Source organism: Apteryx rowi, unplaced genomic scaffold (genome assembly GCF_003343035.1).
Source record: "Apteryx rowi isolate R43461 unplaced genomic scaffold, aptRow1 scaffold_341, whole genome shotgun sequence".
In the NCBI taxonomy this organism is placed as follows: Eukaryota; Metazoa; Chordata; class Aves; order Apterygiformes; family Apterygidae; genus Apteryx; species Apteryx rowi.
The window spans coordinates 586,623-613,061 of NW_020449875.1; the positions used below are offsets into that span (position 1 = coordinate 586,623).

At 35.5% G+C, this 26,439-nt stretch overlaps 1 protein-coding gene across 4 annotated transcripts in view; it reads left to right on the plus strand.

The window, feature by feature from the left end:
- The window catches only part of ARID2 (AT-rich interaction domain 2), a 109,045-nt gene that overhangs the window by 37,671 nt on the left and 44,935 nt on the right, over positions 1-26,439 (plus strand). For 3 of the 4 annotated variants that reach the window (XM_026072418.1, XM_026072419.1, XM_026072420.1), the window contains 2 exons: positions 24,778-24,911; positions 25,769-25,987. In XM_026072418.1, coding sequence (XP_025928203.1) covers positions 24,778-24,911; positions 25,769-25,987 — 353 coding nt within the window. Of the gene's footprint in view, positions 1-24,777; positions 24,912-25,768; positions 25,988-26,439 lie in introns of those variants that run through there. The other variant, XM_026072421.1, reaches the window with a different exon arrangement.

Consider the following 26,439-nt stretch of genomic DNA (forward strand, 5'->3'; position numbering starts at 1 on the left):
CATAACCTAATTTTAGCTCAGTTGACTAATTTGTGTGATGGCTGTAAATTCTTAGTCTATATTAGGGTTTTTCCCCTCATATTTTTTATTTTTTAATATAATGAAGCCAAACTATGTAAGGGATGGATCTTATATAGTGAGACACAGGAAAACCTGATTAAAGGTTCCACCTCATTAAAGGAGTGCCTAAGGTCTACATCCCTTACTTGAATCCAAATAAAGTATTTTTAAAGTAGTTTAAAGATAAGATGTAACTAAATTGATATTTTTTTCCAAGTAATATATTATTTAAATTTCTGCCACCTTTCTGTTGTGTGTTTGTTGATTGTATTATAATAAAACAGTGCAAGTGGTATGATCCTTCAAAGGCTCAATGAAGCAAGGCTCAGTGGGAATAAATATGTGGTTATAAATGATTTTCTTTATGGCATCCCATTGAGCCTTGCTTCATTGAGCTTTATTCTATTGATGTGAATATGGCAGTTAAAAACAGTTAAAAATCAGGAAAAACAAACTAGTGTAAACATGTATTAAACGCAGGTAACTTGACAAAATTATGAGATAAATCTAGGCTGGATCCTAATCACGCTGGTTGTCATGATCTTCCTACTGTTCCCTCTCTTGCCAGTGCCATAGTCCAGAGTGAATTGCTCTGTATGCTGCTGATGCAACCCTATGTATATGTTTTGTAGACACTCTCACTTGGAAAATCTAAGCTCCTAACCTGTGCCCCTCCTTCCCCCCCCGCCTGAGTTTGTTGATATTGAAGTTGTGTGTGTGGTCCGTGTGAACTAGCACGTGTTTTGCCTCCACATCTGCGTAGCTGAATTACTGTGTGGGCAGCCTGGCTGAGCGGACGTGGTTGTTCCTTGCTGCGTGAATGCAGACATCCCTCCAGGGCTGTGATTCCTCCTGCTTGGCTCAAGAAAAGTAGCTTTGCAAGAAACTACAGCTATATATGTTATTTCCTGACCTGATAGGGTGAAATTGTAGTAGAAATTGTAGGTGAAAGAGTTGGAGGATGTGAGCCGGCTACAGTCTCTGCAGTTGATGTTTCCTGACTGATTTTATGCTTGTTCAAATCATTCTATAAGGTGTGCTAATTAATAAGTAGACTGCAAGGTCACATAACAAATGTGTGGTTTAATACCTGTAATCTGCATAAAACCCAGTCTGTATTGTTCTCATCCAGTTTAAATGAGTACCAGTAGGATCTTTCCCGAGCAGACTTTGGAGGCTATTGGGTCTGACAGGCATGTAGTAATAGGTGGAAATCAGGTGGCTGAAGCTCTTGCTGTTCTGCAGCTATTATGTTATGTTTGTCCCACTTTCCAGTTGATGATGTCATATCTCAGCTGTTGAGCCACCTAACTATTTTCAGGTAAAATTGTCTCCTGTTCCAGTTTACCTTGAATACAGTGGACTGAGAACAACAGTGATTCATGAGCTGGTTCAGGAGCGGATCAGGTGTCTTCATTTGGGAATGGCCACATTTTCAGAGGGGAGGGGCAGGCAGCTGGGTGGTGACAGCCTCAGTTGTCTGATTTTTATCTGCTGGTGTGTGTCTCAGAACCTTATGCTAGTTTGCTCAACCTAATGCTAAAACTCGGGTCGATATCTGACAGATTGTAAGTGTGCATGTTAAAGTACAATGTGCCTAACCTTAGCTAGCACAGTCTGATGCCTGCTAACATCACAGTTTAAAATCCTACTTAGGAAAGGACCAATTTAGTTGTAGTAGAAATGGGTCTTAAAAGTATCAGATTTCTAAAACAGGAAATAGTGTTTATATTTTCCTGGTTTTGCACTAATTTCTAGGGATACAGATCTGACAGTAAAAATAAATTTGGCACTTTGGAAAATTGTGGATGATCCTGAAAATACACATTCAATGTAACTCTCACCATGTAATTTTGATAGTAGGGCTACATTCTATGGCATGTTTTAATTAAGAGTTTTTACCAAATGTAAGTCATTACATGTATTTTTTTTGTACTTCAAAAGGCTGATTAGATAGCCATAGTCTCCTGTTACTAGATTAGCCATAGGCTATCAGTCATAGGGTTTTTTTGATCCTAGCCTGGTATGAGGTCAAACAAATTTGAAGCTCTTATAATTGTATTTAATTCTACATAAAAGCCTATACATGACAATAGCATATGATATTGCACATCTTTTTGTATTGTTAGTGAAAAGCATACTTATATTTGTGATTTATTTTAAGATGTTTTTTCCTGACAAAATTAAGGCTATGTAATTGATGGTGTTTGTTAAAGAGCACCTGATATCTGCCTTTGTAATGTTCACTTGTTTTCTTGTAAATGGATATCAATATTTCATAATATTGCATCATTTTGATGTATGTGTAGCTAAGAATGAAACAACTAATGTTTTAAGCATCTTTATATATCATTTCAGACTACTGGTGCTCTCGTGCCATAGGCAGCAATCATATAGTGATGATGTAATCACTCTTATGATAACAGAGATTTTTGTTGCATTGTGAAATTATTTAAATTGATTTTAATCTATTCCTAATTTCTGGTACCAACTGTAAATCTTATTAAGCAATATATTTTCATCATATTTTACACTTTATAAGCTCGAATATAAGTTTGAAGTCATAGATATGTAGGCTGGATAAGAGTTTCCAGAGGTCCTTTGGCCCTCCTGCCTTCTCTGGGGCAAGATGAAGTATAGGGAGAATATCCTGACAGATGTGTCATTGTTCCCTAATAATTATTCTAAAAAACGCAAACTTCTTAACCTGGTCAGGTTCACTGTGTTGTCCACAAATTCTTACGATGCCACGTGGCAGGAGAGTACACTGGGGGATTTCAGGACTGGGCAGAAATGTGGGAAAGGATCAGCAACCGCTTACGAGGACACTGTTGCTGACAAGTTATTTGTGCAACTTTTGATGTTACTGAATTTGACAGCTTAGAAGGTCACGAGATATGATAAAAGCCACTTGGAATCATTACTAACTTCAATTTTTGTCATCAATATGTTTCTTTAGTTATCTGGTTCAAAAACGAACATGAAAAGATCTGGATGTTCATTTGATCAGATGTTGTTATTGCACAGATTTATGTTCAATATGCTGCTCTAGTTGAGCAGTACCTAGCTTTTTTGCACTTACATACATTGCAAAGTACTTCATATCACTGCCTCCTTTTTACAAATGTCACTTTAAAGTGATGGTATTTATGCAAAGTCAGCTGGCCCATGGCAAAGCAAGATTCAATAATAACGCATCCTCAGTGTCGGTTCATTGTTTTCAATATGACAGTCATTTTGGTCTTAATTTTTCCTTTTGCTTCTCAACACTGTTTTTAGAGTGGAATGAAATGAGTTCTTAATGTTTAGAGAGTGTAATCATTAGCAAGCCTGGGGAAGTCCTCACCTCCACCTGACAATTTTATTATGCTGTTATCATAGTATCTTTAAGTGTCTGAGGGAGAAATGATTGGGCTCTTTCTCCAGCCTCTTCTCCATCATTCCCTACAATTTATAATCCTCCATCTCAGTATTTCATTTCACTTTCCCCTTTGCATCCTATTAATCTGTAGCATGCAAAAAGTTTCCTTTGTGCTTTCTGACAGCATCAGCTGCTGCATATATATACAGTATAGCAAGCCATACACTAAGTTTGACAGTCTGTCATGCCTCCCTTCACTGCCACTGCGCACACTGTCAGGAGCCTTCTTGGTTAGGCCTTCATTGTCCTCTACTCTTTGCCTGACACGCACTTTTGTCCTCATATTGGATGTGGCTTATGGTAACTTTTCTGTTTTCTGACTGTAGGAAGTTTACATTTTGGTTTATTTTCTTGATATTCTTTCTGCCTCACTATGATTCTAGTGTGCTTAAGGGAAAGAGCGTGGAATTGTCCCATCTTTTCTTTACCACCTAAATCAGTGTTCTCCTTCCACATTATTACCCTTTTTTTACAGCCTTAAATCCCTCTCTTCAAATTCTTTTCCAGACTTTTGTGCCTAAATCCCTCTTCCTATAACCTGTCAAAATATTTACATGTGAGATTATTTTGATAAAATATAACGTAACACATGCACTTCAGAAGGCACTTTATTTTCTTTTTGAAAGTAATCTTTTCCCTATAATGTCCACAGCATGTCCTTTTAAGTTCCTGTGTAGTAGAAACTGGCTGCATAGAAATGGGGTTGGCTGGCTGTCTTGCATATGTTCATTGTAATCCATCTGGCATGCTCCTCTCCCCATGAGCTTAATGCTTTTTAAAATATTTAATAACACTTTCCATATTGTTTCCCAAAGGAAGCTACCTGGAATAAATTTTTGAATTATTTGGGGCATGATTAGAGCCTGCTAAGGAAGCTCAGCTGCATTTTTCTTTGGCAGTGAAGGCAGAGAAGGCAGTTTGCTCAAAGGATTCTGCAACTGGATTGCTGCCTCTGTCCTACAGTCCCACTGGGCAAGGTTGATTCAAGGCAGTTTGTGTGAGACAGATTTCAGACTAGTCAAGAAAAATGACAGTTAAACCAACTTTCTCTTAAACTTTAACTACAGTAGTTTGCAATGGTAGTTTGGAATTGTAAGATGGCCTTTACACTAAGGGCATAAACAGACTTATTTTGTATCTGACATCAGCAGTTGAATCTGTCCTGGCTGATCATTACCACTCACTTGCAAGCTGGAAGTTACCTCTCCCTGTACAACTTGCTGACCCGAAGGATCATTTGTAAATGCTCCTTATCGGTTACAGTACAAAGTCAGCCAGTTTTATTTTAACTGCTCTGGTTAGATACATACTTTGTAAAACAGCTGTAACAGTTTAAAATTTTACTGCTCTTGACTGTTTGCTGCCTACCTCTGCTGAAGTTTTGAATTGCTGTAGCAGAGTTGGATGGAGCAGTTCACTGTGAGCATTTCCTACTCTGCTGCAGGCAGAATCTGCCAAGTTAGTGTAAATAGTTTAAACGAGTGGTTGAGCTAACCTGACTAATTTCGCCTGCAGCAGAACTGGACTAGGCAGAGATTTGGGTGTGCTAGCCTCTGGTAGAGGGTGCTGGCTTCTGCAATTGCTCCAGTTGTTTCTGTGCCTGTTGTGTGCCTAAATGTGGTATTTCTTTTTTTTTTTTTTGGAGGGGGGATACTCTATATCAGCACAGACAGTGTAACAAACATTTTTATTTAGAGTCTTAAAATTTTATTTTGGAAATATTGAAAGGCATTTCTTATTTACTAAATGACTAGACTTTTTTACTAGACTTTTATTCATGTTTTCAGTCAAACTGCATTTGGATGGAAATTGGAATTTCTGGTCTTTTATTAGTTAAATAAAAGTACCTTAAGTGTACTGGATACATTAAATAGTTTTATTGAAACGTGTTCTGACTTAAAAATTGATTTGTTAAGCACGGGAAATTTTAACTGTAGTTAGTGAGTTACAAATTGTTCCTTGTTGTCAGAGGCCCAATTTTCAAAGGTATTTAATGATACAAAGAGATGCTAGGTAACATCTTACACTAGCACCCAAGCAGATTTTGTGGGTTGGGTGATAGACTTGCATTGGAATTGGGGGAGGCAGGTGCCTAAGTGTTTGTGAAAGTGTGATTTGCACACATCTAATTGTTTGGGTCCTTAAATACCTTTGAAGATCTGACTTACATGTCTGAGAGCTAGTACATCTTTTATTCTTCCACCATTTTTTTTATTCGTAATTATAAAAAGGAAACCAAGTTTTCATTGTCTTTTCATTTCCCAGTCAGTATGCATGTTTTGAATAAAGAAAATATACTCCATGCCAACTGCTAGGAAAGGTAAAACCAAAATTACTTAGGCAAAAGTAATTTTTACGTGAGAGAAACTGAAAAATGTACATGAGAAAAATAAAATACAAGCATTCCAGTCATATTGAAGGTAGATAGTGTTGCTCTTAAAGTTGATATTCTGACTTATGAACTTTAAATGAACCCAGAAACTGTTTTCTTCCAGTTCTTAATATAATTTAAAAAAACAGCATTTCTTAATAAGTTAAACAGCTCATTGATGCACTATATCATCTGTATATGTTGAATAAATTATAGTAAGCTTAACCTTTTATGAAGAAAAACGGAATTTGTAACTAAACTTTAGATTGATTTATCTTTAGAAAAAAAGTTTAAATTTAAAAAAATCTAATTTAAATACAGTTGGGGAAATGAGTTTTGATTGTTGTTGTTAAGAAGTAAAATTCAATTTAAATCTTTTGGGTTTGTATTTGTTTTTAATGTTTTTACTATAAATTTTCAGGCTGAATTTAGAAAGGGTGTTTTGTGCATTTGAAGATTCATACCATAAAGCCTTGTGAATTTATGGATGAAGGTGTTTCATTAAGTGGGGAAGACCCATATGTTTGCCGGAACACTTGAGGCTGTGGTTAACAATCAGTGCTTGCATTTAGAAAAATTACGTGACTCTTTGCTGTGTCCCTGTGCTATATAGATGAATCTTAAAAGTCCATTACTGAGAAATAATTTGAAACTCTGCTTCTTGGGTTAATATTATTAAAAAATTAGGAAATAGAAATTTCCTCTTCTTTTCATAGTGAACTGGTTTCTCCATATCGTATTTCTTAAACAAGATCTCTTATTTGTATAGGATAGGATAAAATGGCTTGTAATACCCCCCTTTTTTTTCTTCTTCTTCTTCTTTCTTTCTCCTATTAAGACTTGTATTATTAGTGTGGTTACTGCTGGAGGAACCAAAAAGTGACACCTGACATGACCACAATAGAATATAAAAAACTTGAATTGTAATGTGATCCTTGTGACAGGGAGGCTAAACATGGTATTCTGGGTACTTCTGCTCTCAAATTGTGATACTGGTTGGCCCAGCTTTAATGAAAGGGATATGCTAAAATCAGTTTGCTAATGAGGTGGCCCAGAACTGGCATGAATTTTATTGCGGCTGTTATTGACCCTATTTACATGTTACATGGAGCTGTTTTTATTTTGGGGACTGTATCTCCTTGATTGTGTGTTAGTTCCAAAGAGTGCTTTTATTGCATTTTTATTCATGTTTATAAAAAAAAGTGATATAATAAAGTGTTTCATAAACTTGAAACTGAAAAGTGTTCTTTAATCTCATGTATTACCAAGTAGGTAACTAACCTAACTTTCAAAAATGTATCATCTTAGAGCTTAGTCATTTTTATATTGTGCTAATTTTCTTTCCACTTCCACTCTTCTCTGAAAGAAGATTATGTGTTTGAAAACGGCCAAATACTAGTGTATTGAAATAACTATGATATTATGTTATCATGAAACCTTATAGAGAAAGAGCTGAGAACCTGTTGTTATCTAAGAGCTAATATGGTGGGTTTTACTTGTGGCTTACTTCTTAGGGATTCACAGAAGATGGCAAAGAAAAGGAAACCTCTTCTCACTAGGCTATGAATATGCTTGATCCTGGAAATGTTATAGTCAAAAGAAATGTTGAAAACACTTGAATTCCTACATTGTACCATTTTTAACTTGTAAGATATAATATATATACAGCACATGTTTTATACTGTACATATTTAAAATATAAATTACATGGGAGCTTTTCTTCCTTCACACACTCTGAAATAAAAGTGTTGTATTATGAAAATAAATCACTATAAGAACGGGCTACTGTTTTGTGAGTATAAATATTTTGTCAAATCCTCCTTTCGGTCATCTTGAAGCAATTTTTGTTTAAATTAAAAGCTAAAGTATTTGTATTGATTTCATCAAAATTACTGCACATTTACACTTCCACATATTCTATTTTGTATTCATGGACACTATTATTAATCCTTGGAACAGAGGGAAACAAAAGGAAATCAGTTTCTTCAGAGTTTGATTTTCATTAAAGGAGTCGTATTTTAACTAAAATTTTGAATTCCTGAGTCTGCAAGCAAGTAGCACTAGAAAGTTCTAGCTTATAACTTTTCTGAATTTGAAATGATTGAAATTAGCCTGAGCCCAGCTGGTTTCACTGCAAGTGTTCCCATCGTTGTGAAAATGACAGGAATAGTGGCAATGTTATGCAGCAGCTGCTTGAAATATCTGCTACTGCCGGCTGTACCTACAGCTTTTTAAAAGAAAGAAAAAGAAATGAAAAATGGTATTGATTAAGGGGAATTAATTGTTACTTAATAGAAGGGAATATATAAAGGGAGAACCCAGTGCTCAAGAGATTCTTAGAAGGGAGAAAAAAGGAGGCAGGAAGAAAAACACTTTTTTTTCCCCCCTAATTTCTTTTAATTTCTTTTTTGCCAGGCAGATTTGAAGTTTCTCATATGTAGTAGACAATGACTATAAAAAGCTGAATCCTCAAGGCGTACCTTAGTACATTGATAGGAATCCCAAAGGGCTTACCCCCCTCCACCCACAGTTTAATTTCTAGTATGGTGCCATCATCATGGTAATGTCTGAGCACCTTCAGGTGGTTCTTAAAGCAGTGTTATATGTTCATTCCTTCTATCATGATCTTTCCAAAGGGTTGGGCATTATTGTTCATTTTATGTTTTTTATGTTACTTAAAGAAAGATTTGCTCTTTTTCCCCAGCTGTTGAAAAACAGGATGTTACATGTGCAGTATAAAATACTGAAGATGTGTTCTTAATTTCTTGGCAACCTCTCAGTTTGAGTTTCTGAGGAGGTTTGCTTTTTTGTACAAATGAGCATTGTCTCTTGTTAGAAAGTTTCACTGGCCTGAAGAAAAATCATCAAACATATCCAAGGCTTTAGGTGATACTAGGCTAGCCTGGTTTCAGAATACTGTGTACTTGAAAAGGATCAGCACCTTACTGTCGTCTTAGGTGGACACTAATGTGAAGTGTCCATTTTCTGTGCAAGGACACTATTAATCTGTAGCCAGATTTTCTGAAAACTGATGACGTCTTGACCAAACTTTCTGCGTTGTCATAGTTGAGTGGAAGGGGGAGGAGAGCATAATTAACAAATTCAGTCATTATATGCTGGAACGATACAGAGACATTCCTTGCTAATTAGAGATGATACACAGTATTGTTCTCAGATAGTGCTGAATGTGAGGTTAGTATCATCAGTAAAGCAAGAGTGTTCCTAAGCTGCACAGTGCATGGTCCAATTCTGCGTATATAACTAAGTAAAGACATAGCTATTTCTTATGCTTCCCTCTACTTACCATCATGCCCTCAGTCTTTGCTTCAGTTTCAGCAAGGTGGGTATTATCTTTTAGATATTTTCATCTTATCATTCATGGCATTGTCTTTGTAAGAAAAGTAGCAATGTATGCTGATGAGGAAGTAGGGACAAGCCATCTGAATGTTGCTGTTTTTTTCAATACTGATTGGATTTTTGCATCAAGAGAGGAAAGGACTACAGTTTCAGTATATTTCAAATGAGTTGTGGCAGAGGAGGAGCTGATATTTTTCTTTTTCAAGTCCTCTTTGTGAGAATAAAAGAGAATCTGCCATGTGTCTCTGTGTATAGGTGCGCATGCAGGTATAGTTGCTACTCATCATTTTATTTTTCTGAAGTTTTTTTTTTTTTTAGAAAAATCCTCCTGAAGTATTTCAATATGCAACAGAAGACACAAATGGAAGTATGCTGTTCTTTCAAAGATAACTTCAATGGGTAATATTTTTCTGTAACTTAGCAAAGTATAAGTTGGAAGGGTCTCAAGAGGTCACCTAGCCCGCACAGCTCCCTCTTACTTCAATATTTGTCTGAAGGACGTTGAATGCTGGAGATCTCAGGTCTTCCCTGGAAATCTGTTTCAGTGTTTTTTCCTAATGTCTAAGTTATGGGTCCCTGTCCCTGTTCCTTCCCCTCCCCTGCTTCAGTTTGTCATTTACTGTTACTGTGGACAAAGAAAATGGATTGGTCCGTTTCCTGCTGCAATAAAAATTTACCATCTTGAAGACCATATATATCTTTTTTTTCCTCCTGTCCCTGTACGCTATCATGGCCCAGCTCCGTCTTCCTTCTGGTCTGAACAGTTTAGGTTCTTTCAGTCCTTCCTCCTGTGCTCCAGTTTTATAGACCTCAGATAATTTGTGCAGCCTTACTCTGACTCTTTCTCCGTTTTGTCCACATTTTTCTTGACGTGCAGTGCCCTTGACTGTATACCATTGTGACTGAGATAAGAGCAGTGCTGAGCAGAATGGCAGGATTTAATCTTCATTGTTACTTTCTTAGCCATGGAAAAAAGCATTCTAAATTAAATTTAAAATTTTTATTACAGGTGGCCCTAGTAGAAAAAGGTTGGGGGGAAAAAAATCCCCTAGTAACTTAAGCCTGCTGTCATTAAATGAAAAGTATAAATTCTATACATTTATTGTATGCTGTCCTGAAAGAGAGGATTTTTCAAAAACTTGTTAAAACATACTGAAATAAAATACTTTCTTGAATGACTTTATCCTTGAAAGTGATCTGCTGTCTCCACCAGTCCAATGCCCTAAGTGCATACACAAAATTTTCTTGATTTTGTTTTTAGAGTATATGTAGCATTTAGTGATGTTCATAATTTACGTACTGCCTAGAAAAAAGGCTTTAGGGAAAAAAGGATAACATTTGGATTATTGACTGCAAAAAGGAGTACTTTCTTACTTTATGCTTGAAACATATGTAATAATGTGAATTTGTTGCTTTGTATAATGAACTTCCATTTTCAATCTCAGTATCTAAGTACTTACTCTCTGCCTCTTAAAAAGGCACATATTAATTGTAGAACACTTCTCTTCCCACAAATTATTTCTATTCAAAATATTTGCAGTACAATAAGCTCTACTGGGCTTACCCAGGATTTGAAAAGTCTGGTCAATCCACAACGAAGGATCAGATTTTATCTCCCCAGACCACCAGTAGGGACTCAGTAGCCTTCAAGCCATTTCTGTTACTTAACGCATGAATATTATTTTCTGTTTTTTAGCCTTCCTGTAAAAGAACACAATTCCTCTTCCAGTGTACTCAACATCCTCTTAGTATCTGTCTATTCAGTTTTTAAATAAGCTTACAGTTCAAGTATTTTTACCAGTAGCAATTCTCATTTAACAATTTGTTAGACAAAAGTATGTTTATTTCTTATTTTTTTAAATATTCAAAGTTTTCTCCTCCTTCTCCCTTTAAAGCAATTTGCAGTGATTATCTTTAATACCCAAGATGGATACTTCTCAACAGGAAATCTGATCTTTGGGCTTTATCTGTATTCCCCATGCCCTTTTGTTCTTTCTGTTTTATCTTTGTATATGTTCTAATGTCTTTGCATTATAGTTATACAAGCCAAAGCAAAAATGCTTTTAAAATTTTCATGATTATTATGTCATTGGTAATTTTAAAATCTTCTACTAAGGAGCAGCACTTCATATCTGTCAGCTTTCCTCATTCTGTATCAAAATCTGTGTTAAGTCAGAGACTATCTGTGTAGCATTTCTCTGGATGTATCTATATTAGTAAATTAAGTGTGCCTGAGGCTAATTGACACAAAATAGCTCATATCCATAATATTAGCCCCCAAACAGGGTGGGTGGCTATAGCCCCATTTACTATTGGGCATGTTCCCTGACCAAGGGTAGCTCCTGAACCGTGCCTACAAATTGGTTGAGAGACTGCTAGGTGGCCTGGACTGAATGAAATTGTTCCAGGCTCCATTCTAACAAGTGAATAACACACAGGCAGTTCGTTTCCATGCATGGGAATGTTCACAGCACTGTTTGTTTTGCTAGTTTACATAAGTAGCCTTTACATCTTTAGACAGCTAAATTGATGCGTTACCTCTTTTATCATCATCTCTACATTTGTACTTAGCTATATTCTCAGAATGCATTGGAATCCTTCACAAGCCCTGAACAACGTAATGTTACTTCTTGATTGAAAGTTGTAGAATTAGTCATTAATTATTTTAGTTTCTGTCTGAGCATGTGTATGTTTAAAACATACAGCTATTTTTAAGTTGATCGCATTTCTTCTTACAAGCTAGCGTCTGGTGAGATCCCGAGGTAACAAAAGGAGTCTGGCCCACAGCAGCTTTTTCCTTTCCCTGTAGAACTTCAAGAATTTTTGTTCCTATTGTGCAGAATCCCGGCAGGATCTTCTTAATCAGATATTTGTTTCTGTTCTCACTTTTTTGATGATTTTTTGATCCATCTGGTAAAGTGTTCGAGAATTAATTTATTTTCATATTTTTGTTTGATTTACCACGTACATAGGGACATGTAAACTAGCACATTTACTTTGATTATGTGGTCAAAGGGTGCAATGCAGATTAGCAGAGAAATTGTAAATATATTTTAATTGCAGGAAAAGACCGATTCATAAGATGAAGGCGGAGAAGCACAACTGTTACAATTGCTGAGTCTGTGCCGAATCTAACAATGAAATTACAGATAGTTCTGTGAGGTGAAAACATGATGTAGCAATGTATTTAATATAGACTTTTAGATTCAGTAAATTTAAGAAATAGCCTACAAGCATTAGAAATCAATTCTATTTTTTTTTCTTCCTCATATGCTTTTATTTAGTAACTGTGCTGAACAGGGTTGGAACAAGTATTGCAGAAATGTTTACTCTGGTGGCTGGAACAATTGCCAGGAATCTAGAAAAATTATTTCTAGGCTGCTGTTTTTATGAGGAGATTCAAATCTACAATTACTGTTCTCTAGAATAGTTCCCTTTTTCCCTTACCAGTCTTCTTATGGGAACCCTATCCGCCCTTCTTGTCAAAGTAGCAGAGTGTAGATTAACAGACAGGAGAGAAAAGAGGAAAAAAAGAAGAGTCTGACCCATTTCCACTAATGAAGATACTCATCTGGCCATGTAGAATCTGGACTTTGAAGCCTCATGTTAAAAACTGCCTGTGTATTTTGCATTAAGAGTGACTGTTGCATAAGCAACATTTATTGACATGAAATATGCAAATATGAGGAATTATAGGATTTTTTTTTTTTTTTTTTAGTGCTTTAAGTCATGAGAGTATTTTTCTGTTTGTCTTTTCACTGCAGTCTGAAAAGTGTAATTTTCCTAAGTTTTAGAAACATATGTAAGATAAGTATTTGTAGCTGAAAGGAAGGAAGTAATAAGGCTTTGCAGATGAGGCAGATTGCAGTTTAGCAATTTTTTTAGCAATTAGTTTGCTGTTTTGAGTAAGTATGTAATTGTAAGTATGTGACTTCAGTGAAAATATTCACATATTTTGTTATCTAGCAAAATTTTGCTAGATAGGGCCTTTATAAGAGAAATTTATTCTGGACAGAACAATAAGTCACCTTCTGCAGTATTGTAGATATTTGTGCTATTTACTATTGTTTGATAGAAACTCAAAGAACTGGAAATAGTTGGTAGGAGAAATTCTTTTCAGGGCATTGCTGCTGTGTAAATAACTTGTGTAATGGCTAGCAGGCAAAAAACCTGAAGAATTAACATCTAACATAAGGAAAACTAGAATTGGATTTTTTTTTTTTTTTAACACTTAACAACATACTACTTTGAAAGTGCAGAAGGGAAGGGTTTCTTATTTTTGTTGTGCAAATACTATCCTTCTCTGTTTACATATTAGTTAATGAAGTTATGAACTAAAGACAACAGGGAATCACCTCCCTAATTGTGTGTACTACCAAGGCCAGTTTACATTCTGAATTTGGGGAAAAATATAAGACTGAATTGCTGTGGAAATGTTCTCTTTAGTGAGAACAATTCTTCAATCAGGTCAATGACAGGAGAAAAGCTGTATTGCTGTAATGTGCATTCTCTTTTCTTTATCCTTCTTGTAGATTAACTGAAAAAAAAACAAAAGCAAAAATCTTTTCTTCTACTTTGAATTTCACAATATTTAAATAATAAACATGAGAAGTACTTGACAAATGGACAGATACCTGTTTATAATGCATATAATTTTCTTTGTATAGTTATTTTAATATTTATTTGTTGATTATATAACTTTACACAGACAGTAGGTTTTCCAGTCAATTTTGCAACTATTTGGGTTATCAGTTTTGAAAGTTACACAGATTTGTACTTGCATTAAACCCGTAAACATGGTTTTGCATTGAAACGTCTTTATGGACATAGTTGCTTCTCTGTAGAAATACTTCTGGAACACTGGGTTGTCACATCGGAGGTGGTCAAAACGCTTAACGTATTTAGTGTACTTCTGCTTATTTTTAATCTTGTGAGTGAGTCAAAATATGTATTTGATTTTTAGCTTTAATATTAAAATGACCAGTTTCTTTCAGATGATTTGTATTTGGGAAAATACAAGTCACAGTTTTAATGGAAATAAATCCCCAGCTTTAAAACGTGCTGAAAGTTATTGCACTGTAGGAATGATCATTTGTGTTCTGATTTAAAAATAAATAAATAATGTGTATTATTTTATGCATATATTTATACAAAGATTTTTCTAAAGAATATTCTTAAAAATAGACTAGTTTAATAGGTAAATATTTCTGTTGTAATCAAAACACCACCACCTCCTAGGATATGGTTGTGAAAGAATGAATGTATGTAGGCAATTTTAATTTTAGAATTTGACGCTGGACTTAGTAACCTAAATATTATTCACTGAACACAGGTTTTTAAATTCCATGCAGCTTCTGTATTACAAGCCATGCTGTGTGTAACTAAGGCTATATAGCAAACTGCATTTAGTTGAATGTTTTATTATTATTGTATCACAATACATGTTATAGTGTAGAGACATTCACTGTATTGCTACCAGCTTTGCGCTGGATTCAGGAATATTGAAAACTGTTGTTAACTTTCATAATACAGTGGCATTCAGGATTATAGGCAGTGCTGCGTGCAACTGCCAGTCAGTGGTTGCCTGAAACTAGATGACTGGTGTGGGTGACATTACATTATTGTGACTTGCTTTGGACTAGTTGCACTTCTCTTAGCTAAAATTTCCTGCGCTTGCATACAGTGATTCCTAACACATGTTACCATTTATATTAGTGCATCTTCGCTGTGCAGATATTATTGTATTCAGGCACTGGGGGGAAATCCAGGTGGTACTATAGGTTACTTTTCAAAATAGAGTAACTTTTGGGGGTGGCTAGAATTTGCAAGCATGTTATGCAGATAGCAAAAAATCTAGGGGATTCTGATGCCTTGTTTGAAGAACTAAATCCAGACTATTGTGATACTTCCAGGGTTGATGAGCCATCATCCTCAGTGGCAACAGAATGAGCATAATATTAGTAAGATGAATACTTCTGGGAATTGTCTTTGTGGAAATGTTAATTTCTCCGATATAGATTGGAGAACAAACTCTATTAATAATGGTACAGCTCAGTTATTTCTGGATGTGAAGCCTATCAGATTTAATGAAACAGCTGCTGAAGCGGTAAGAGGTGATGCTGTTTTAGAACTGTTTTTGGCAAACAGTGAGAATGCAGTAGAAGAGTTAGGGAAAGTGACTGTGGACCACAGCCATGTATCACAAGTGGATTCAGTTTAAATTAAATTAAAATAAATAAAAATAAGCCTGAAAATGAAAGATCTTGATTTTGAAAGAGCAGGCATTAATATATTTTTGGTGTTATTTACAGTATAGTAGACCAGAACTGGGTTGCTTAACTGTCAAGACTGTCAACTGGGCCCACTTATTTTGCCATATGGAGACTTCCCCATGACATCTTTCTGTCAAATATGACCACAGGGATGTCAGGATTTAAGATGTTTTGGAAGAAAGTTAAAGAAATGTAGAAGTAGCAGGAGGTCTGATTTTGACTTTAGCTACTATTTTGACTAACAAATTGTCAGGGTGAATGAAGCTTTTCCCTTTTATATTAGGACTCCTCCTCCTCTCCCCCACAAAAACGCAAAGGGTTCTTCTTAACTTAGAGGCAGTCAAAATATATCTTGCTGTTCTGTTCACAGTGACACAGTGAATTATCCAGAATCTGCTGGAGTTCTCAATTGTGCAATTTCTTAAGAGATCTGGATTTTTTTCCCCCTGCTGTCCCAGTCTCCTGAAGTTGCACTCCAGCATACGCTTTAGTTGGCTGGCACATGTGTTTTTTTCTTCTTCTCCATTAGAACGTTATTAGAATTAAAGCATAAAATAATAACATTTTAATTTCTTTGCTCATGGTGTAGAATCTATTTTCAGTGACTTTAGTATGTGATTTTTTTTTTAACTTAAAGGGCATTGACTCTTCTCTCTTTTTTGTCATTGTAATGTCTAACAAAGTGAAACTTCTGAGATTGCTGGTGCTCATAAGCTTTACCCCTCTTTTACTAACAATGTAGAAAACATTTTGCCGTAACAGGAATTCAGAAGTTCATTAAGGAATGTATTTGGTTTTCTTCTTGCAAAGGCTTTTGGCTAGATAAAGAGTTTTAGGCAAATTATGAGTAAAACATAAATTGGGTTATCTGTCATGTAATCTTATGTAGTCTGTGTTACAAAACGTTGTTAATACATTTAAATTTAAATTCCAATGTATGTAATCTTTGTTTATATGTGAATCTATCAGAAAGTTTATTAAACTAAGTTTAATCTGGACAGGGCCTTCTGAGTTTGCTCACAATTTGCCTAATATGTGAAGGAGTTATGTGTCAGCAGTCAGCGTGGAGGCTAGAGTCAGAGTCCCTGGTATGACGCGCGTGGTTAAACGGGGCTGCATGTGAACTGAGCTGTGAGCCGGCCTGCTCAGGCTGGAGGACGGTATTCTGCTGCCGAGTTGCAGAGAGCCCAGGGCCGGATGTTTGAAAAGCACAACTGCTGCACTTTCCTGTTGATCTGGCAAGCTGGCCGAGTACAGTGTTAGGGCATTTGATTTGTCAGCCAGTCTTTCTAGTTGGTCACAGTAAGCCAGAAATCAGAGTGCTCGTGAGATAGAAGCACATGTGGAGTGCTTCCCCTGGGTGCTTTACCTGCAAGGTGTTTGGTTTCTGAGACAGGGAAACAACATGAAGGTGGGAACCACACGAATATTATTTTGAAGCATTCAGGTGCAAGCACCCATTATTACAATAGTTGGATGTAACTGCTCAATCAAATTCATAGTATCCTTGGGGTCAAGGAAGAACGCCCTGAAAAGACTGCTGATGACACTGGTGAAACACTCCTGGGATCAAGTTTCAGGCAGTTGGTCCATGTACATTAAAAGTGTGAGCAGAAGCTCGAAGTGGGCTGCTGAGTTAGGCATTTCCAGGAACTAGTTATGCTAAGGGGCTATGAAACCCCTCTGAGAGAGGGGTTTCATAAAGCTGCTTCCACGAGGTGAGTAAACCGGCTGGGCGTTACTTGAGGTAGCAGCAGGCTGCTTGAGTTCTGCCGTGTGGTGAGCAAGCGTGTTCCAGAGCATGGCACCAGGCCGCTCTGCCTGTACTGGCAGCAGGGGAATTGAACATTAAGCGCTTTGGCCCTGCTGAGAGGCAGCCATCTCTATGATTAAAATACTGTCTGCTATTATCAAAATTTAGAAATGTATCGGATGTTCAAATAACTGTAGGAAGCATGATTCGTGATATAGAGCAATTATTTAATGTCTGGTAAAGATATTACTTTTTAAGAAGACTTTGGCCTTTTATTGGCACCACAAGTTAATGAGTTCTTCCTTGTGAAGAATTCACATGTGGAACTGGGCAAACCACCTGTGAGTGCAAGAACCAATGTTCTACATATATCAGGGAGGAAATTGGAAACTTGGGCAGTATTTGTTTTTTAAGTTCCAAATCTTACAATAGTATGCCATTATTTGAATCTTCATTAACAGCTTTATTTTTTTTTCTTTTGTCTGCAATATTTTTGTTACTGTTTTTGTTTTACTCAAGTATGGACCCCTGCTCTGAAAATTTTCTAGCTAGTGTAGCCCACCATGAAGTTACTGAGGCTCTTCAAGGCAAGATTAATGCCAAGCAGGGGCAGAGGGAGACAGTATGCAGCGATTCTCACTTAGAGTGGCAGAAACCAGAAGATAGAGTAGTGTGAAATCCTTATTACATTAAGGACTTTGTCTCATGATTATCTGGAAGGATGTTACTGCTGATAGGATAGCAAATAGGGAGAGGGGATGAGAGAATGAGCAGGAAGAGTATGTCTGTTTTCCTTAATAGCGGGAAGCGTTCAAGCAAAGAGAATTGGTGTAAGTTAATGTTGTTAGTCCCCTGTTAATAATGCTGCTGAAAAGATTCAGGAAGGATCAGCTGGAGATCTATGATGGGAATGGCAGCAGCTTTTCCTTTAGCCAAATGCCAAGGTAAGGAGAATGAGAATGTCGGACTGTAATGGGTGATGCTGTCTTCTCTGCTGTGTCAGGCACTGGCTTACTAAAAGGGTCTGGCAAATTTACCATGTCCTGATGTAGTGAGCCAAAATATTTGAATAAGCCAGATGCTTAGCAATGGTCTATAAACGAGGTTGACAAGTAGTAAGTGAGTAAGTAAATAGAAAGTATGTACAGTAGCAGACTCCAAATTCTTACTCATAGTGATCTAGAAGTCTAAATCCTTTTTGATACAAATTCTCTATTTTTGAGAGAAGATTCAAAAAGCACCATAAGTGTTCCACAAACCATGGCTTGAGAGTTCATTGTATACTATAAGCCCATTCAGCACAGTAGTCCTGAATTCATAGTCCTGAATAATTCAGTAGTTAATTCTACATGCCATTAAGCTTTGTATAGTCTAGGCTTCCTTTTATTAGTACTTTTTCCAAATGTCTGAAAACAAGCCTGAAACTTTGACTGAATAAAAAGATATGATGTTACTGAAATAAATATTTTTAGTGGACAAAAGTATTCACCATCTTCATAAAACTTACTTTTCTTATGGGCCTGAATGAAACAAAAGAACATAGTGAAGTTCTATCACAGGAACAAAATGTGTAATGTATAAAAAATAAATACAAATAAAGAACTCTTTTTGAAATTCAAATTTAATTTCCAATTCAAAAGATCCTTAAAGGAACCAAGTCTTCAGAAAGCACAAAAACTACTTGCCCTTCAAAAATTGGCTAGCCTTCACATGTCTCTGGTTGTCATTGTTATTCTCTTATATTTTAGGTTTTTTGCTTGCCTAGTAGATCTAGCTGTTCGCAAGATGTTAAAAAATGTTAAGCCTCTCAGAATAGAGGTGTGATCCAAACTGAAAGGAGGGAGTGGCTGTAAATTGTCAGTGCACCCTTCAGTTTCTTGAATATCCTGGATCATGTGAGCACTGAGCTAACATTGGTTTAAGATGCCATGCTAATAGTATCGGGCACAGTTCCTTCCAGTGTATGTGTAGGAAATAGTTTTCCTCACTATTCCATCCTCATCAAGGCTTCAATATAGTACGTAATTTTTTTTCTCAGAAGCCACTGAAACTTTCATACACCATATACGTTGCTTGTTTCATAGTTTAATTCTGGTCCCTCATTAAATTAATTGTATTAGTTCTTTCTCAAACATACCAGCTGCATCGTTCTTTCAGGGCCTAGTCATTCAGTTGGCACTGAAGTTGAAAAAGTAAAAGATTGGCAGATTGAGACCTCTGCTGTTATCTATAAACAGTCCATGACTATGCGGAATTACAGAAGCATTCTAGATTTCTGAAATCACTTCCTATGGTCAAAGTATGCATTTCTAGTCTATAGATACATGTCTAAGTTGCTTTGAAGCTTGCATACATGAGGTTACTCTTTTGTATCTGATCATAATTTAGGAGCTTTTGCACAACTGTTTCTCAGTAATAGAAAAGCTCCATTAATTATATTTAAATTATTCTGCTGTTTGTAGCAGTAGCTGTATGCCAGACTTGCAAGATTAGAATTTAAGACTAATAAAGCTCATTTACAAGCTAATTTACCGAGCTCCCTCTCTATACTAAAATTCCAGGTGATTCATTCTGTCTCTACAGTAAACAAAAAGAGAGTGTGGAGGATTGAGGTCTGTGCAGTTGTCTGTAAGCAGTCAATAATGATGCAGCTTAAGGAATCATTTTAAATCAGTCTATTACAGTTTGGTTATTACAGTTGAAATTCAGCAATAGAGTATTGTTAGATTCCATGGATTCGGAAATAAGGAAACATCTTCCCTCCAAACTAGCAGTTTGCAGTAGCTTTAAAAGGAGTAAGTGTATGTACTAGAGGCAGGAAGGTCTTTCTGTTTGTCATGTGGGCTTTTTGTCTGTATGAAAGATGCTTTCAAGTTCTTTGGTTTGTTTTACTTTTATTTATTTATTTATTTTTATTCTCAGCAAACTTTAAGATTAGTTTGAAGCAAGATGGAAACAGAGGAAAGAGAGGGAGTGTTCTTTGAAAAGGTGGAGCTTTGTCACAACCGAATGACAGCTAGAGGAGCTGAGAACTTAAGAGGGTGTAGTTGATACTTGCTTTGCCATATGGAAAAATTAGATAATCACATGAGCTGATTGTTGATTCTAGTCCTGTTTTTTCTATGAAATATTAAATATGACATTTATGATAACTTTGTGAGAGTTGTCAATATTGAAAAAAATTAAGATCACTTTAGTTTGCAAAGGTCTTTTATTTTTATACATATACTTGAAAATTTTCTTCTTAACCCCCGGAACTGCTTAGTCAGAGTAGGAAACAATGTAATTGTTTGCTTTTAGAGAGGGAAGGAGGGGAATATATTTTTTTAGATTTCAGGGTGCCTGTGTTTGACAGAACTGTTTGAACACATTTTAATAAAGCAGGTATTAACAGAGGAGAATGCCTAGGATATTCATATTATTCAGCTCTTCTGGGACATGGGTTTAATAAAAATTCAGTATTTAAAAATGTATTTTAAAGTACAGAATGAAGTGGTTTATTTTAGAATATATAAGGCATATTTTTAAAAAAATGCTTAAATAGCTATTCTTTCTTGGTAGAATGGACAAGTCCAGAAAAAGATGGGAGTAGACTTAAACTGTCTTTGAGTACCATATGTGTTTCTGTAAAGGGATTTTTATGTCCTCTTATTTAATATTTTTACAAAATGTTATATTCAGTGATGAGAGTATCTTATGCTAAGCTTAAGCTTTGACTCAAACCAACAAATATGAGGAAATTAAGTCTAGCCTCAGCACTGCTGATGCAGTTATATTAGACAGGCTAGGCCAGTCTAGCTTACACTGTTACTGGAATGGCACATGCGTATCTCCTTCTTACCATCCTTAGCTATATACACCTGCTGCTTCCCTGCACCAGCTCTAGTATTCATCGGATGCCTCTTCAGTTTGATAAAGCAGCAGCAAACAAACCCAGAATCCTCCTTATTTGCTAAATGAGCTCACTAGCGAGTCCAACATGCGAGAACTAGTGTGAGAGACTGGATGGTCAGAAGGGGAGGGAAGGTCAAGCTATCAGATTGCCTTGGCTGGTCATTGAACTACTCCTTTAGGTCTTGATCGTGAAAACACATTTATGTGGACACTGTTTAAATTGATGGGACTTATTCATAGATTTGATTAATCTGATTCAGGACTCGGTGAAGTCAGTATCTTTTCGTCGGAGTATCTTTTCCTTGATTTTAGTGGCTTTTGGTGATCTCGTAAGAGTATAAATCAAAGCATATATTTGTATATGTGTTAGAGAAATCAGTTTTAGATCTTTAGATTTTCTTTTGACTTAATATCAGAAGTCAGACTAGTTTTGTGAAGTCATCTTTTCAACATTAATCACCTCAGTTGCAATACAAACTCATTTAGCCAAACCCTGATGACAGTGATGACCATAGACTCAGTGATTTCCTGAACAGTTTAAAAAGCAAACAAACAAATGCTGGTAACAGATAGATGAGTAGAGTTCTGCAGCGCTAAGGTAGTGATGGTATTTTCCAGGGAGTTGTATTTTCTTTACTGTCTTGTGAGTGACCAGTGTTTTAATTGAAAAGTATTGGAATTATTCCCAAGTTTATATGGACCAGGGAAAACTGGAAATACTGTGGTCCTAATAGCTGTTGGATTTGCACATAGTTCAGGATCCTGCACAGCTATGTTCTGTCTCACGAGTTCAGAAGCCACTAGTAAGTTTATCTTAAAATTACCAATCACTAACTGGGAATTCAGCCTTTCAGAATATGTAAGCCATGGGTAGTTTCTCAGCTGGCAGTCACTAAAATATTTTCTGGGTTCAGAATGGTCAGAATAGGGAAGAGATGATGGTCAGAATGTAGATGTACACAGTCAAAAGCAAGAGAGAGAGCCAAGAATGAGTGCATCTGTCACAGGAAGAATAAGATACTCTTCAGGTGATTTAAAAGCATGGATTCCTAGCTTTCAGAAACAGAGATGAATGTTTTATTCCAGCAAACCTTGTTTTGTAGCTGCATTAGGGTATCTACACAGTTATTCTGAGAAACCAATACAGATGTGCTGTGGAATGCATGGAGTCATGGGAGAAACAAGATGGCCTATTGCATTATGCACCAGCCTTTCCGTTTCTGACTGTTCACTTGAATGTTTGGCTGTGCTACTACAGCTTTGTGCTCTTTTCTTAAATCATTTTATCACATGCATTCCACAGTGTGTGTACTGCATCTCTCCACTACTTTTAAACTGTTTAATCCCATACTATTTTTAATATTAATCTTGCATGCAGAACTTAAGCATAGTTCTGAATTCAGCTGTGCACACTCTCCAGTGCGCGCGCATATATACATATATATATATACACACACACACTAGTTGTATTAACTTTTTTTTAAAGTTATTATAAAACTTTTAAGAAGTTCTTAAGTAAATGATACTACGGAAAATGGAAACTCACATTTAATCATTCTGGGTTTTGTGATTGTCACGCTCAGTGTTACAACATCCATTTATAAGATGCTTAATTCAGTGCTATGAGAAGGAAGTGTGAGGGGATTGTTTTTGTTTTGTTTTTTTGTAGTAAGCCTTGAATAGTAGCAGATAATAAAGTGGTGTAAAGCTATGGTATTGTTTTTCTGGTAAAATATAACAAGGAAGTAATAAAACTGTTATGTAAGTACTTAGGTCTTATGCTCTCTAAATAATCATGTTAATGCAACAAAGAGTCAAATGATTTGTTAGGGATCTGCACTAATTTTTTTTTCAGTTTACTTAGAGTAGTATCATTGATACTCATATGCTAAGAGTTACCATTTGTCATATATAAGCTATAAATTGTATTTGGCTTTAAACTTTGGATTTAAAATTCAAGGGAAGGGAAAGAATGGGGATTAGAGGGGAAGGAGAATGTAGAGAAAAAGTTAGCATTGAGTTTTAGAAAACTGGGTAGGGAAGTGTTGAGTTGTAAGTTTAAAAAAGTTATGAACAACTTAATTTTCTACAATTTTGGTTTTTTACAGATTTTAAATTGGGATCTCAATATTATAAATGAGGATTTTTAGTCTGAAGTAAAAAGGAACAGTATTTAAATACAGTTTTTAATCAGTTTGAATCTCTAAAACCAAAATGATATTGCAGTGAGGATTTCTGCTGACTCCTTCGTTCACTCAAAAAGTCTAGGTAATAAAGAAGATGCTATAGCAGTTGATCACATAACAATAATACGTACAATTTTGATGTTACTTTGAATATCCTAAGTGCCAATCAGATGCAGATCATAGGTGCAAATGATACAGTGCATCATCATATACCCTACTGACCCTTCAAAATTATTCTTCCTTTAGGCTAATTAAATTCTGTAATGTACCTTTTTCTTACCAGAGAATGTATTTTCTAATATTTTAAGAGTGCGATTATGTCACTGAGGTGTCACTTCATGAAGTAATTAATCATTTAATGCATGTGAAATTTTTCTCAAAAGTAACTGAATACTGTTTTCTTACAGTTAAGTAAATGCTTAAAATCTGTCTGATTCATCAAGAGTTAATAGCTTCAGTGCCTGTTGACAAAAATTATGCCAGAAATTTGTTCTTTTTCTTAAGATAGTAAATAGTTTTAGAATATACGAGTAGGAAGAAAAACCTTCTAAATGATTTCCTTATTTCCTGATTATGTAATATTTTAAGTATGATTTAATTGTCTTGATATTGTCAGTCTTCAATACCGTGAATGTTTGTAAATGTAGGCAGCTTTATGATTTTTGAATGAAGAATATTGAAATTATATATCAGTGTAAAGTTAAGGCTATGGTGGGCCTTTTAGGTTTATTTCATAAGTTGGAGTATAGTAAGTTCTGAAAGTGATACTTTTTAATGCTAAATTAACAAAGTTAATAAAGGTTAATTTACCAAGCTGATTAACTATGTATATTTGGTATATACAACTTCTGTTCTTGCAGTCTGTTCTAGGATAGCCTGTCACTGCATACAGTATAGTCAGCATTTTTTTTCTACGAGATTCAAAGGGATTTCCAATAGTCATTAGTTGCAGAACTCCTGACCCTGAATTGTTCCCTTCAGTATATCTAAATTCTTACTCTTGTGTAATAGCTTGGATTGGTATATTGTTTCTCTTTAGGTCAGGCTAGAAGAAGCAAGTGTTTTCCTGGGCTTGACCTCAATATGTTTGTTGGTAAACAATGCAGAATACTTCTTTATGATGCTTCCACCTGCAGATTTATCTTGGGTAACAAAAGAAAAATCTGATTTGGGAAAAAATAGGCTTAGTCACAAGAGGGCTCAATGGGTTGTAATTTAGCTAGGGATTATTGTTCGTAAATATAAAGAAATTTCATGTCTAAATCCATAATTCCACATATCTGCATTTTCTGTATCAACTGTTGTCAGTCTGATTCATGGTCTTTGTTTTATATAAGTTTGATTATTGCTTCTAGTAAATCTCCATGTTTGTACAGCTTGTTTTGTTTGGCAGTTCAGCTCTTGGAGGACGAAGGATTTAGTTGTACTATATATATTCAAAATCTTTGCTTTCTTTATTCCAGTTATCTAGAAAAGTATGAGAAAGTCCATCATTTTGGGGAGGAGGATGATGAGGTACAACCAGGCAATCCAAAGCCACAACTTCCTATTGGTGCAATTCCAACTTCCTATAACTACCAGCAACACAGTGTGTCAGGTAAATTTTTGAGGGGGGGAAAAAAAGCTATTTTTTCCTTATATATATATATTGGAACAGGGTACAGTAAGATATAGATTAATTTACAATATCACTAAAACTATCAAATCTATAGGTCACTCAGATTATTAATTTAATGCACTCAAAAACCTTCCACTGTGAACCAAAATAAAATAAATACAAAAATCCATCAGCTGTTTCACTTCTTTCCAAAAGTTTCTCTCCCTGATTAAATGGGCTGAGTAGTTACTTGTCTTGAAACAACATATCCTGAAAATTCACAAATTTTGTTCCTGTCAGATTAATCAGATACTCAATTCATATATTTGGCTCTGCAGAGAAATGATTAATTAAATTTAAAACCTGAGGAATCAAGCTCATGCGTAAGGCAGTCAGAATCAACACCATTGTAATTTACTAATGAAAGTATGAATCTTGAAAAGAACCAATAAACAAATGTGAAGCCAGTGGACTTTGTGGAATGGAATTGTAATTAGTTGTGTAGAAAATAACTCAAAATTATGTTACAACTCAATTCTGCTTTAATTAAAAGTTTGTGTTTTCAAAGCTTTTCTCTTGGAGAACATACTGCAGTATTGCAGTTGGAAGATGATGAAGGAATTAATATCTAACTAGAAAGGTACACAACTACATAGAATGTACTCAGCGTTCTGGCCAAAGACATATGGAAAAAAAAAAGAAATACTGTAAAAGCTTGTTAAAACACACAATACCTTATTAATAAACTATTTTTTAATATTTATCATTCATAATAATATTGCTAGTGTATCATCTGAATATTAATTTCTTAGTTTAGGTGTGGAAACATTGTTTTAATTTATTTTTTTCCTATTTAGATTACCTTCGTCAAAGCTATGGGCTGTCTATGGACTTTAACTCACCAAATGACTATAATAAATTGGTGCTTTCACTGTTATCTGGACTCCCAAATGAAGTGGACTTTGCAATTAATGTATGTACTCTTCTTTCAAATGAAAGCAAGCATGTCATGCAGCTTGAAAAGGACCCTAAAATCATCACTTTACTGCTGGCTAATGCTGGGGTGTTTGATGACAGTAAGTATGTAACAAACATTTTTGCAACAGAAAGAGTCCGTACCTTATTTATAGCACCTTTTTACGCCTTTCACAACCCTTGATAATCAAAATGTTTATAATTTCGTTGCACTGTAATGTACTTAAATATCTGGCTTTTCTTTTTACCTCTTCCACAGTCATAGTTTATATCTGAATTGGAACAATACAAATACCTTTTAAGTTAGGTAATTTAAAACAATATCTTGTAGTAGTGTAGTGAAATGTAAGAATTAGTTTTTCATTGGTAGAGTTGAATTATGCAAGATGCTCAAATTCACAACATTGAATTTCCACTGCTTCTGTTATATTAGAGTTTTCTTCTGAATTCATAGGGCCGTATTTTGTTTGCTCGTTTGTTTTTTTTTTTTTAGTACTCTTTTGGTGGCAATCACATTATTAAAAATAAAATTAAAATAATTAATTAAAATAAT